Source organism: Daldinia loculata, assembly GCF_022478755.1.
Source record: "Daldinia loculata strain CBS 113971 unplaced genomic scaffold F4817scaffold_28, whole genome shotgun sequence".
NCBI classification, from domain to species: domain Eukaryota; kingdom Fungi; phylum Ascomycota; class Sordariomycetes; order Xylariales; family Hypoxylaceae; genus Daldinia; species Daldinia loculata.
In genome coordinates this window covers 173,832-186,247 of record NW_026054882.1, presented here as the reverse complement: position 1 = coordinate 186,247, position 12,416 = coordinate 173,832, and the positions used below count along the sequence as shown (strand labels likewise).

The 12,416-nt window shown below is 46.6% G+C and overlaps 6 protein-coding genes across 6 annotated transcripts; 3 read left to right on the top strand and 3 right to left on the bottom strand.

Annotated features, from left to right (window-relative positions):
• Window positions 1-91: 91 nt before the first annotated feature.
• Window positions 92-1,402, top strand: F4817DRAFT_316454 (DEAD-domain-containing protein; the record flags this gene model as incomplete). Its single annotated transcript, XM_049300681.1, has 3 exons — window positions 92-197; window positions 256-1,296; window positions 1,344-1,402. The coding sequence occupies 3 exons, from the start codon at window positions 92-94 to the stop codon at window positions 1,400-1,402; spliced, it is 1,206 nt and encodes a 401-aa protein (XP_049158470.1).
• An 893-nt stretch (window positions 1,403-2,295) lies between these two features.
• Window positions 2,296-3,834, bottom strand: F4817DRAFT_316453 (S-adenosyl-L-methionine-dependent methyltransferase; the record flags this gene model as incomplete). The annotated part of the gene is made up of 4 exons (XM_049300680.1): window positions 2,296-2,461; window positions 2,512-3,487; window positions 3,528-3,562; window positions 3,659-3,834. 4 exons carry the CDS (start codon window positions 3,832-3,834, stop codon window positions 2,296-2,298), a joined length of 1,353 nt encoding a protein of 450 aa, XP_049158469.1.
• Window positions 3,835-4,515: 681 nt separating this feature from the next.
• F4817DRAFT_122450 (uncharacterized protein) lies at window positions 4,516-5,577 on the top strand. The gene has a single exon (XM_049297651.1). It carries the CDS (start codon window positions 4,852-4,854, stop codon window positions 5,566-5,568), a length of 717 nt encoding a protein of 238 aa, XP_049158468.1. The 5' UTR covers window positions 4,516-4,851; the 3' UTR covers window positions 5,569-5,577.
• A 365-nt stretch (window positions 5,578-5,942) lies between these two features.
• On the bottom strand, window positions 5,943-6,479 carry F4817DRAFT_316451 (uncharacterized protein; the record flags this gene model as incomplete). Its single annotated transcript, XM_049300679.1, has 3 exons — window positions 5,943-6,021; window positions 6,073-6,260; window positions 6,321-6,479. 3 exons carry the CDS (start codon window positions 6,477-6,479, stop codon window positions 5,943-5,945), a joined length of 426 nt encoding a protein of 141 aa, XP_049158467.1.
• Window positions 6,480-8,235: 1,756 nt separating this feature from the next.
• F4817DRAFT_359103 (uncharacterized protein) lies at window positions 8,236-9,606 on the top strand (the record flags this gene model as incomplete). The annotated part of the gene is made up of 4 exons (XM_049306109.1): window positions 8,236-8,305; window positions 8,363-9,075; window positions 9,123-9,235; window positions 9,291-9,606. The coding sequence occupies 4 exons, from the start codon at window positions 8,236-8,238 to the stop codon at window positions 9,604-9,606; spliced, it is 1,212 nt and encodes a 403-aa protein (XP_049158466.1).
• A 337-nt stretch (window positions 9,607-9,943) lies between these two features.
• F4817DRAFT_359102 (Arylsulphatase) lies at window positions 9,944-12,123 on the bottom strand (the record flags this gene model as incomplete). The annotated part of the gene is made up of 5 exons (XM_049306108.1): window positions 9,944-10,702; window positions 10,808-11,245; window positions 11,299-11,456; window positions 11,504-11,773; window positions 12,093-12,123. 5 exons carry the CDS (start codon window positions 12,121-12,123, stop codon window positions 9,944-9,946), a joined length of 1,656 nt encoding a protein of 551 aa, XP_049158465.1.
• Window positions 12,124-12,416: the final 293 nt, after the last annotated feature.

Below are 12,416 nucleotides of genomic sequence, written 5' to 3'. Positions count from 1 at the left end.
CGAATTGATCAGCTCGTGTTTCGTTTCCTTACATCAAAATCCACGCGACTAGATCAATTTCACATACCATATACCATACCCAATATTCATAATGGCGGAAGGAGGCGGTATCGATCGTCGCGCCGACGAGAAGATGGAATTTTCCACTTCGAAAGAGGTCACAGTTCACCCGACCTTTGAGTCCATGTCATTGAAGGGTAAGGCCATCCATCTGATTATTCTCATCGGGGAAATATTAACCGTCGTTCTATATAGAAAACCTCCTTCGTGGTATCTACGCGTATGGCTACGAGTCCCCCTCTGCTGTCCAATCTCGAGCTATTGTCCAAATCTGTAAGGGGCGCGACACCATTGCTCAGGCGCAATCTGGCACCGGAAAGACTGCTACCTTTTCCATTTCTATGCTTCAGGTTATCGACACTGCGATCCGCGAGACCCAAGCCCTCGTCCTTTCCCCGACCCGCGAACTCGCCACTCAGATCCAGTCCGTCGTGATGGCCCTAGGTGACTACATGAATGTCCAGTGTCACGCTTGTATTGGTGGAACAAACGTCGGGGAGGATATCCGAAAACTCGACTATGGTCAGCATATTGTCTCTGGTACCCCTGGTCGCGTGGCGGACATGATTCGCCGCCGTCATCTGCGAACCCGCCAGATCAAGATGCTCGTACTCGACGAGGCAGATGAGTTGCTCAACCAAGGTTTTCGTGAGCAGATCTACGACGTTTATCGATACCTGCCCCCTGCGACCCAAGTTGTTGTCGTCTCAGCTACGCTCCCTTACGATGTCCTAGACATGACAACCAAGTTTATGACCGACCCTGTCCGTATTCTGGTTAAGCGTGACGAGTTGACGCTTGAAGGCCTCAAGCAGTACTTCATTGCTGTCGAGAAGGAGGACTGGAAGTTCGATACGCTATGCGATCTTTACGACACTCTCACTATTACCCAAGCCGTCATCTTCTGCAACACCCGACGAAAGGTAGATTGGCTGACCGACAAGATGCGCGAGGCCAACTTTACCGTCAGTAGCATGCATGGGGACATGCCCCAGAAGGAACGAGACAGTATTATGCAAGACTTTAGACAGGGTAACAGCAGAGTTTTAATATCGACAGATGTTTGGGCTCGCGGTATCGACGTCCAACAGGTCAGCTTGGTGATCAACTACGATTTGCCCAGCAACCGAGAAAATTACATCCATCGTATCGGTCGAAGCGGTCGTTTTGGCAGGAAGGGTGTCGCAATCAACTTCGTCACGAGCGAAGATGTTCGAATCCTCAGAGATATCGAACGTAAGTATCACTCTACCAAATAATGTGCTTTGCTAACGGATGACAAGTGTATTACTCGACTCAAATTGATGAGATGCCGATGAACGTGGCGGATCTCATTACTTAATTGCTCTATAATGAGTGGTTCTGCTTGGAACTGATGCAGTCATATAGCAGAGTAATTAAACGAGGTTAAGAGAGTGTCTTGGTCGTGGGAGGAAATGGGCATGTTGTCTAGAAGTAAGCACCGAGTTGACATCGTCATGATACGCCTGAACTAACCCATATACATAGCGCCGTATTTCGGTTATTGCACCGCTCGCTGAATCCGATGCTTTTTACAGACCTTGAGCTATCACTCGAGTTAGACCTGTCGATCCTCTACAGATATGTGCGTATGAAACTTGAATTTGGAGGGCCTAATAACCAAATGAAATGGGCTTCTGCAAAGAAATATCAATGCACGACGGTTCATAGTACGACCCGGGACAAAGCTGACCTTGGCTACTAACCTGTGCCTGACCTCATTTAGGTTAGGTTCGTCATGATCATGTGAAGCTCGTTTATAGTGTATATGCTCACTGGATTATTTCGACCATAAATAATCACGATTATCCAATACGTCTAACGAGACTTGAATCATCAAGGATGAAGTTCATAATTATATTCATATCTGATCTCTTAAGTATACAAGTCTCGAGATAACATCATCTATTATACGTTAAACACGTACATAAGTCTAAAGCGGTTATCTAGACAGGTAAGCGGAGCATACTGGGCGACAAATCTTTTTAAAGCCCTTTCAGAGTCAATAGCAAACAGGGTCAATCGTTAGTTGCTTAACTGTTAATATAGGACGAAGTAGACATTAATACCATTTGAATCAATCCGAGTGTTCCCATGGAAAGAACTTAGTTCCCGACCTCGAGTATGTAGACATCCATACCTTGTATCAATAACATATACTCCCACGCCTAAAGATAGCACCAAGGAAACAAGTTTGTATGGGACAAGGAGAAACTAGGTCTGCTCCAACCAAAGCTCCATCACAGCCAGAGCACTTCCGAGCGGCTTCGTGACTTTGACAAGTTTCAACTTCGGGTCGGCCATCTTGAATAGTTCTTTCCAGTCGTCGAGATTACGCTCTACGCTATTGAAGAGAGCCATCATCGCAATATCAAGGGTCCTAAGGAGACAATATTAGCTTAGCGGCTTATGCTGGGCAAGGCATCATACCTGGTTTTACGTTCTTCAAGCGTACTCAGCGTACCGCTGTGTATCGCAATATTATCCATGACCACGATTCTGGCATCAGGCTTACTTCTTGCACCACACAGCTGCGCTTGCAAGATACGCACTGCATCTTGGTCTGAGTAGTGGTGCAATATGCGCCTCAAGAGGTAGACATCTCCCGGAACGGTCTGTGGCTTGAAGAAGTCGTATGCCATAAACTTTAGGCGGTCCCCTAACTCCCCTACGTCGACCTCCTCGGCGAGAGCCGTGTTTGAATCCTGTACGACGAAGTTCAGCGTAGGGTTATAGGACGCGATTGCTTTCGAGCAGTGTCCGCTCCCCCCACCCACGTCGACGACGGTTGAGCCAGGCGGAAGCGCATCCCAATCATATCCAGATACCAGGTGATCCGCACTGAGCTGTCGCCGCTTGGCCATACCCGCCATCGCACGCGCGTACCGGTCTGCTTTCATAGAGGTCTCGGTATTCATACGCTGCTGCGCGAGGAAACCGGCCGTGGGTTGTTCAATATCAGTACACGCGAGGTCAAGTACCGTCTGTTGTTGAGCACTATTCATCACACCTTGAATAGTAGCGGGAGCGGCAATATCATTACTACCAGCACCAGCCGTACCAGTAGACCATCTTCGGCTCATAGCCCGGGTCTCGGTGAAGAAAGCGCTAGACCGAAGAGACTCCTGGGTCAGCCATTCGACGGCAGCACCGGTGTCCTCGTCGAGCAGAACGCGGGAGTTGCGGTTATGCGCGACGATACGGGTACCTGGTTCGCGGAAGATGTGGTACGTCATTAGGAGCTGTAACACTCTCGTGCACTGCGAGGTATCAACGCCGCCTGCCTGAGCTAGGTCCTCGTATGTGATGGGCGTGCCGTCCGCAGGGACGAAAGATGCTAACCGGAAGTGACAAACATACTGTAGTGCTGCGTGGACACGGTGACCTTGCGCGATGCCCATTACATCTACTAGAGGTTAGTTATAGTGTTCCCTGTGCGAGAATACCATCGGCCAATGAGTCCGCGATTTGTTGAGACATACTAAGGATAAGTTAGCCAAGTAATTCCGTAGATAAAGACGGAATATGATCATGGGTGTAAAAGCAATGCTCTATAATTCCCCTTCATCGTACTAACCATTCAATAGGACCAGTCACCAGATGGTTCAACTTGTCGCAGGCTTCGAGCAGTTTCGACCTCGCGATGCTGAGGCTTTTATCCCCATGGTAGTCCGTGTAAGCATGACGCGGCAGGCTAGTCTCGAGAATCTCAGCTTGCGTCCTGATGATATCCGCAAGAGCGGTAACTGTCATTTGGTCACCCATCAGAACTGATCTTAACCTGGATGAATAACAATACTCTATTTTTACCCGTTCTGTGATTGTCGAGTTTCTGAATACCGGAGCCCCAAAGTTTGGGTAGCAGGTAAATGTCTACCTAGGGCGCCATTATATGCATGAAGGTACAGTCTAGACTTATAAAAGCCGCACGGGGTATCTTGCCGTCCATAAGCATGTCGCACAAGTTCGTTATCTGAACCCCTTGGCCGCCACCCGGTTTCTCGGGGTGCGGAGTTAATGATTGGAGATACGTCCATTGGTAAGTAGAGTACGGGGTTCCCACGGGGAATTTGGGGGTCCAGGGGCACCCCTCGGCCGAGGCAAGTAGCTGATTGTCCAGAGGTTTATAAATGAGGGGAGTAAAAGCCGGTTACGCGGGACCGTTCCGTCGAGTACAGTCAAACGTATTCCCAACCACCCGCACCGCCTTGGCATCCCTTTACGTGCGCAGCTACTGTGCGTACGAGGGTATGACAGGTAGCTTGGCAGTCGGATCGAGGTCTCGGATACCTTCGTGATCTTACAAGTCTTAGATGTTATGCATAACATGAATATTAATTGGCCTTGGCATCGTCTATTCGAGTTTCCCACTATCGGCACGCTATACACGGGTATAACGGCGTTCTCACCTGGCACCATTAACCCCGAAGTTCTTGGTGCTCTTCCTCAGTTCGCTCGCAACAACAATCCCTTTCAAGATGCTATGATGTTGTATTCGTTAGAAAGATCGGGTTCACAAAGGACAGAAATTAACATAGGATATGAAGACAGGAATTGTGACTAGAAAAATCTTATTCATCTTTATCCGCTTCTCGTGGTCTTGGTTTAGATTATGAAAGAAACATTGTTGGCTATTGAAACAATGGAAGAGGATAGATCCTTAGAACAATGCTATTAATTTGATATTTAGACACCAACCAATCCGATTCAGCTAATATCTAAATTCTAATATACCTTCCACTGACAGAAAAGACTATTAACTCTAGAGATATGGCTGCATCTAACATAAAGATGCCAGACTTTGGCATCACGACAACCGAAAAAGTTAAGAATAAGGATCATGTAAATTCGCTCCTTCGGGATTGCCGCGCTTTGCTTGACAACTACCGGAAGAGCCCATCCGAATTTGACCTCGACGATGCCCTCACCGCGGTACAAGATGCCTTAATCATCGCCAGCGACCCAGATGCCTGTGAGTCTCCTCCTGTTGCGACCTGTTACCTTTACAAGGGCCATGTTCTATGGATTATGAAGAGATATCAAGAGGCCCAAAATGCGTATCGCCTCGCATCGAAAACAATTGGCACTACCCCCGCTGATCGTAAAGCTTCAGAAAAAGCTGTCTCCTATGTTGTGGAAGTTGACGAAAGAGTTCGAGAGGAGAAACGTAAAGGTGGCCTATGGACAGAGACCTACGATTCGGACTTCCCGCACGTTGATAGCCGGTTCCAATCTCGTTATAAATTCCGTAGCGAGAAACTAATCAACGCCGGTTTACACTATGCCTGCCCCCCTATTCAAGACTTGGGTGCGAAAAGGGTCCCTTGCATCGAAATACCCGAGTTTCCTCACAAGCCCACTCCTGCAAGCCCTGTTAAGTGCAGTGTACATTGGGCTGAAGAAGTAGGAGATCCTACTCATGGAGGTAGAACGCTCAGAAGTATGCGGGGTCGATATATAGATTCAAATAGTCTTAGTGTAGAATGATAACTTTGGACGTTGAGTTACGCAAAAATAAAAGAATTCGTTTTAAACCATTTACCATGGATTATGATGTGTATTGACATAGATGCTAGTTGTAGTCTATAGCAATAGTCAACTTCGAGCCCCGTATAGATCTGTTTCAACTACGACACCGGAAACGTTTGTTATTTCTCAGAACTAAGTATCTATAATAATATTTATAACCTGGGTATTCATAGCTGTAAAGTCATTAAGTCGTGCAATCAACTTGGAAGATGCGCCTGCTCCTCTTTTCCCTATCCCGAACACGTAACCCTCATCGCAAGACTTGCAAACTCGATAATCCCATAAATCATTCACAAATTGTCTCTCATATCTCATTAATTCTTTGCATTGGATTACACAGCTGAGGTGCTGCGTACATGTCCACGGAAGCCGTAGTGCCAGTCGAAGACAACATTGAAGAATAGGAAGAAGCTAGGTTATAAGTCAGTATCGACCCAGGGGCTTATTTCGGATGGGACATACAATGCAATGAAGCTAAAGGCCTCGACAGTATGAGCAAGCTCGCCAGCATAGTCGGATGACCAATCCTCAGCCGTAAAGACAACTGCGACTAGCCAGAGGTAGGAGAATATGACGTTGAATATAAGAATAGAACCCGGATACGAGCCGATAATGAAAGAGACCAGGAAGAAGGCAACGGTGAGAACAGACTATTGAGTTGCTCGCGTTAGTTGGTTTGAACCCAGAACTAGAAGATTGCTGGGACTTACGATAACTTCTTCGTAAATGATACGACCGGGAACATAGTTGTTTAGAGAGATGAAGTAGGAGATAATTCCCATGACAATAACGGCCGAAATCCAAATTAACGCATTGCTAATGAGGAAGAAGGGAGGGAGCCCAAAGCGTGATCCGCTAGTTCGAGCCATTGCTAATGAGTAGCTGTGTTATCGGATTAAACTGTATTAGAAGCAGTATTGCTGTTCTATCGTAGAGGAGCACCAAGTATGTTTCCAAGAGGATCTAGGGATTGACAAGAGATTTAGCGGTAAAGGGATAAGAGCAGCGGCGAGACCTTAATATACAAGTTCTCCTCAGATCGGATCACGGCTCTGCAGGCTTGCGTCTTTGATATATAGGTTATGTGACTTACACGTCAACCGTTGACTCCATTTCTTGAACTTGAAGCCTGCAGGGGGCCTGTGAAGGACCTATCAAAGACCTAGAAAGGTGTACTTGACCGCAAGTTTCTAGGCGCTAACGCACCGTAGATCTAGCCGCTAAGAGTTTGAAGCTTTGACAGGGCCAATGCCGACGAATGAGGCTGAGGATTTGGACAATATTACGTCACGACAGCATGATTAATGAAGCAACTTATAGGTAGGGCTGCGCTGGTCGAACAGCTCTATCCCAGCCTGCTGCATTTCTGCTCGTTGACTTGTCAATTGACCAGCAAACGCCTAGAATCCCTGCTTCGAGGTTGGATGTTAGGCAACGCGTCAATGGTAAAAAAAGACGTGACGGCTAGGAATTAAGACTACAAAACTTGTAGAGGAGTGATTAAATTACGGAGATCTACTAATACAAGACTATATTGTAGTAACAGCTCTCAATACACTTAGAGAATAAGAGCTTCTTTACCTACCAAAGACCAAGCTGCCAAGGCACCTGTTCTTATGCTTCGTTTGGGCACAGATGGGGGCTGGGATGTTTGGAAGATGCAAGTCGCACTGTGAGGGGTATCGAACGTCAAATGGTCGAATCGTCGTTCTTTAGCTTCATCAAGCACGACTCCTTGTTATGTTTGGCTAAGCTTAATCGTTCGAGGATAATATGATACCATGTCCTCAAGTTCAACCCTAAAATGTGCCCCTTATACTATGTAATAATATAAGAGGTATTTTGTGTGAGTACCTAATGGCATTCTTAGCAATACAACGTCCACAAATCAGGGGGCAGATAAAGACCTGTTTGTCCTTCACTTTGCTGTGCTGAACTATCACAGCAGCCAGACTTGGTAATGAGCACACCTTCAGGCGCATCAATTACTTGGTCCTAGGTCTCAAGAGCCATCTAATGCCCGAACGATTTACTAGGACTTTCATGGTTTCAAGGAGGTAATCGGAAGGCCGTCGGATAAGATGGTTATTGAGTGCAGCTCGAGACCAGTTTCCGCAAGGTAACGCAAATCTATCCTAGACTCGTTCTAATTTAGTATTTCTAACTGCTAAGTTGATCATGTGGAAGAGACTGTGTCCTTTGTTTTAATGTCTCATCTAGAATCCTCACAGACTCTTCAAATTTCGCAGCTATCTCACGTCGTCTCAGCCACTATTTCCACCCATATTGATGCCGCTTCTGCATCACTCCATACGCATGCAAGCATACATGCGAGGAGGTACACCATAGCCTTGCTCGAGGTTGCTACGGCCTATAGTGATGTGCCGTCTATCCCGGTATACTCGGAGAAGATAGTTGTAGCGCATCCAATCAAAAGAAAGGTCGTCGCCGTAATCCAACACCAACCAGACTACCGGAATTAAGTGGAGACCCGGCGATGCTGACAAATTAAGCATCGGAGGCGTAAACCTTCGGTACCTCCTATTAATAACTTTGATAGGTTATGAATAGAGACCGAAAATATTATCTAAATACCTTCATTCCTCTTACACAAGTATTTCCAAAATGTCAGTCAACGCCACACCGTTAGATTCTATACATTTCTGCAACTTGTGCAACAAACCCATCTCCACAGGTTAGCCGACTTCTCCTTTAACTCCGGCCGGAGTATAGTATTGATTATATCCCCTAGAATCCGCTTATAAGCGGCACATCGCCTACTGCCGCAAAGCTCAAAGTCGCCCTAAGAAACGACCTCGCTCTTGTAAGGAATGTCACTCTGCAAAGGCGAAGTGTAGTTTCGAGACCGAGTGTTCGCGATGTAATGCCAAGGGTCTATATTGTGTCTACGAGACCTCTTTTACTCCTTCGCGTGGCGCTGGCCCTAAAAACGGCACCCGTAATACCGTATCTGGATCGACAGAAAATTATGATAATACGGAATGCAATTCGCTCGCATACCACTTTGGCGCTTCCACGAGCCTCGAGCTACCTACTACGTCGCCTCGGTCCCTGATCGAGCTTCGTACCGATCCAGTTGCTTGGCATAGCGCCAAATTCATCCTGGAAACCATGCGAGGGCTGCCACTCACGATGCTCAGTAGAGAGAGCTTCTCGTGGTATAGTCATGGCTATTGGTTTCAACCCGAGCTTCCTCGCGACATCGCCAAATGCTCAGCACTAGTGAACTTGTATAACAGGCGCCAGGACCCCACGAAAGAATCCGTATGGTCGTTGATAAATGAAGAAAATCGGCGGCTTCTCCGTATCCTACCAACATGCTCGTTTAACGATCTCATCTCGTCGATGCACGCGCAGATTATATATATGATCATGTTCGCTCTAGATAATAACGCCACACCAGAAGTGCCTGAGATCCGTCTACAGATGCTCATGACATTTGACGTAGGTTATGGCTCCTATGTATGAAGTATGTGTACTAATTTGAACAGCTTTATGGGAAAAGGAGCAGAGAATTCGATTCAATGATATGGTTCCCCGTCAGCGACTTCGATAATCCTAGCATGACGTGGGAAGAGTGGGTTTACACCGAGTCGCGGCGAAGGTATGCTTAGCTAACCTTTTCGGATGGGACCTGGTGTCTTCTAACTGTGATTTAGATGTGCCGTCACTTGGTTCCTTTTGAGTCGCGTGATAGACCTTAAGTTTGGGGTTATGTGTCCCAGCATCAGTAATTACCGCGCGCTCCCTCTTCCCTCCCCGGACTCGCTTTGGAGTGCTAGGACACGAGCCCAGTGGGAAACTGCCCGCGTAATTCATCTTGAGCGGAATAGGTCGTCGCTGCGGACCTTTGGAGATCTAATAGATGCTCGATCAAGTCCTCATAACTCAGACCGCGGCCAAGAGCTGAACAGATGGTATGCAAGCTGCGACAAGCTGGGACTTCTCCTAACCCTGGCCACTACTATGGTGTAAATAGGGGTTCAATGATCATGAGACAAATATTATTTCAAGTATATAAGTTTAGTAGTTTATCTTATCGGCACACTCCCTAGCTTATAGGAGTCCAGTTTTAATATGGTTAAGAATTAAGTCGGCGGCCGGTCACGACTACTTCATTCTCTGAGAACTACTAGGAACGGTGAATGGTTACCCAATTATATACACTGTTGCGCTTCTTGACCTAGTGTATGTTGTTTTCTATCGTAGTAATAGATTATACCGCCACTTATCTAACCCTAAATACCCGCAAGACATGGTTAACGCCGTCTTATTCAAGTGTCAAAGTAACCCCCGCATTACTCTGAAGGAACTAGGTCCACTCATGCCAGTTCGGATCGAGACTGGAGAGAATGCTCTCGTGCTCAAACTGCGGCCCCTCAGCATCAAGTATGAAACCCATCTCGCATCTATCAAACTCGATCTTTCTCGACTTGTCGTCATAGAAGGCATCGAACCGAGGGGAAAGCGCATCTTTCAGACTAGCAACATTACCAGCCGGGTGAAGTGCCTTCCATGGGTAGATACAGGTCTCTGCCTTACATGACTTCAAGACAAAGAGTAAAGAGTCCAGTCTAGCGACAACCTTATCGAGGGGTGCTCCAGCTATGGTTTCTGGGGCGTCCTCGTCAGGGTGTAGGAGATTGATCATTTGGCCTGGATCTGTTGTTAGGTCGTGTAGCTCTCGCTCGTTGTTGCACCACACCTGGTAATGTAGGTTGTACGTCTTGCTAATGACACGAAGAGCTTTATAAGTGTTGTTCGTGTGCAGTCTCGGGTACGAATCTAGTACCTGCCCCTCGTTTGAGGCGAATCCCCAGTGTTCTATTGAAGCATGCTCATGGCGCGTCTCCTTAGCTTCCGTGAGGCTTTCCTCAGTAAGCGGGATGGCAAGTCCGTCGAAATCATCCCTCATAGGAGCGCCTGCTATGTCTAAAAAGGCAGGCGCCAAATCTGTATGTGTGGTTACAATATCGCTATTCACATTTTTCGGGACTCCAGGTCCTCGAATGATAAGCGGAATATTGATGTCTTCTTCGAAGCTGCACTGCTTTGCAGGTTGCATCCGATGCTGACCGATGTGATAACCATTATCTGTCGAGTAGACTATATATGTATTGTCTAGAATTTTGAGGTCGTCCAGGCGCCGAACAAGCGAATCTACAATTTAGTCGACGCTCTGGAGGGCTCGAAGCCTCTGAAGGTAGAAATGGTCGTTATAGTCAACCGTTTCCAGGCTCTGCTTCGGTAACTTCCGAATCCAACTGGCACCTGATGGTTTGTCCGGGTTGAAATTCTCGGTCCGCGGGACCTTAGCACCTTCGAATAGGTTGGCATGCCTCTCAGCTGGCACCGGCGGCGAAAACTCGACCTTCTCTAAGTCGCTATGGCCACCATCCTTGAAATTAGGAGCCCATATATTTGCATGAGGACTGACCGGAGCAACACCAAGAAAGAAAGGCTTCCCGGTTTCGAACGCTTCATCTAATAGGCCCAGTGCTTTTGCCGCAAGAACATCGACGCTATGCTGCCCTTCGAAGCTCACTGGCGCGTCTTGGTTTCTCTGATATGTACTATTCATATACCAATATGTGAATGGATCCAACAGAAAATCCTTTCAATAATTAGCACATAGCCCAGAGATTGCGGTCAAGACTTGAAACTTACAGAAGCAGTCCAGCCAGCAGCATGAGGCGAATGGTAATTATCAACCGAGTGTGCATTAAAAAGCTTTCCCGTATAATATGTTTCATAGCCCGACTCCTGGAGCCAAACTGGAAGATATTTATCGTTCAACCCCTGGCTAATAAACTTAGGGTAACCACCTAAGGCAGGTAAGCAGGATTTAGGACTTCGGTCTGAGTTTTCATACCGTACGGTGGAACCACGTTGGTAACATTCGTATTATGGGCATTTTTACCGGTGAATATAGTCGTGCGAGAAGGGCAGCAGAGCGCAGTCGTGCAAAAGTGTCTCTTGTAGAAAGTGCCATGCTCAATTATATGTTTTTTTAAGAATGGCATATACTCAATCGAGTTTAAATGTAAGTCTTGGTCATCGGTGAGGATGAATACAATATTAGGTCGTGATTGTGGTTGTTGTCCAGTCCAGCCATTTGTAAGGGTTATTGGTTTTTGATTGGCTGGTCCAAATGTTGCTGTTCCATAGGCCAAACATGAAAAAAGGAGAGAAGACAAGATTTTCATAGTTACTATCCAAGTTCTGGGTCAAATCCTGGAATTACTCGACAGTGATGTACGCTAGGTATTCTTCAACTATGTAGCATCCGACAGTTGATCTAAAACTTGATCATCATATGTTCTCATCAGCTCTTAGAATATTATAGTTGTGTTAGGTACAAGAGTTAGGGTATGATCCTCTTTCGGATCTCAGTATTGACGAACAAGGAAAGATATGTAGCTGTATGCGGCACCGCAAGTAACCAACCTGCAGCTATTTACCTCTGCCGGATCTTGCCCCTTTACCCCGCATTCTCATATACCTAGGATGCTGACAGCGAATATGCGATATACTGCTAGCTAGATACTTACGATACAGGTGATTAAAACCCTCTTAATGTTATATTAATGAATACTCGCATGTCGTGGGTAAGGGGGTGACCATCTCACTTGCTACTAAGGTCTGGAAGTCAGATGCGTTAGGTAATGCTGCTAATACTCGATAGTCGTGTATGATATTGAACAATTTAACTCTCCTATCAGCTCTTAAAGCGGCACAGCCTCAGCTCCAGAATGGGTAATGGAATTTCTAATGTGTATCTCCGA

Excerpts from the sequence above, each read along its gene's own strand:
- F4817DRAFT_122450 (XM_049297651.1), top strand. The coding sequence starts at position 4,852 with ATGGCTGCATCTAACATAAAGATGCCAGACTTTGGCATCACGACAACC.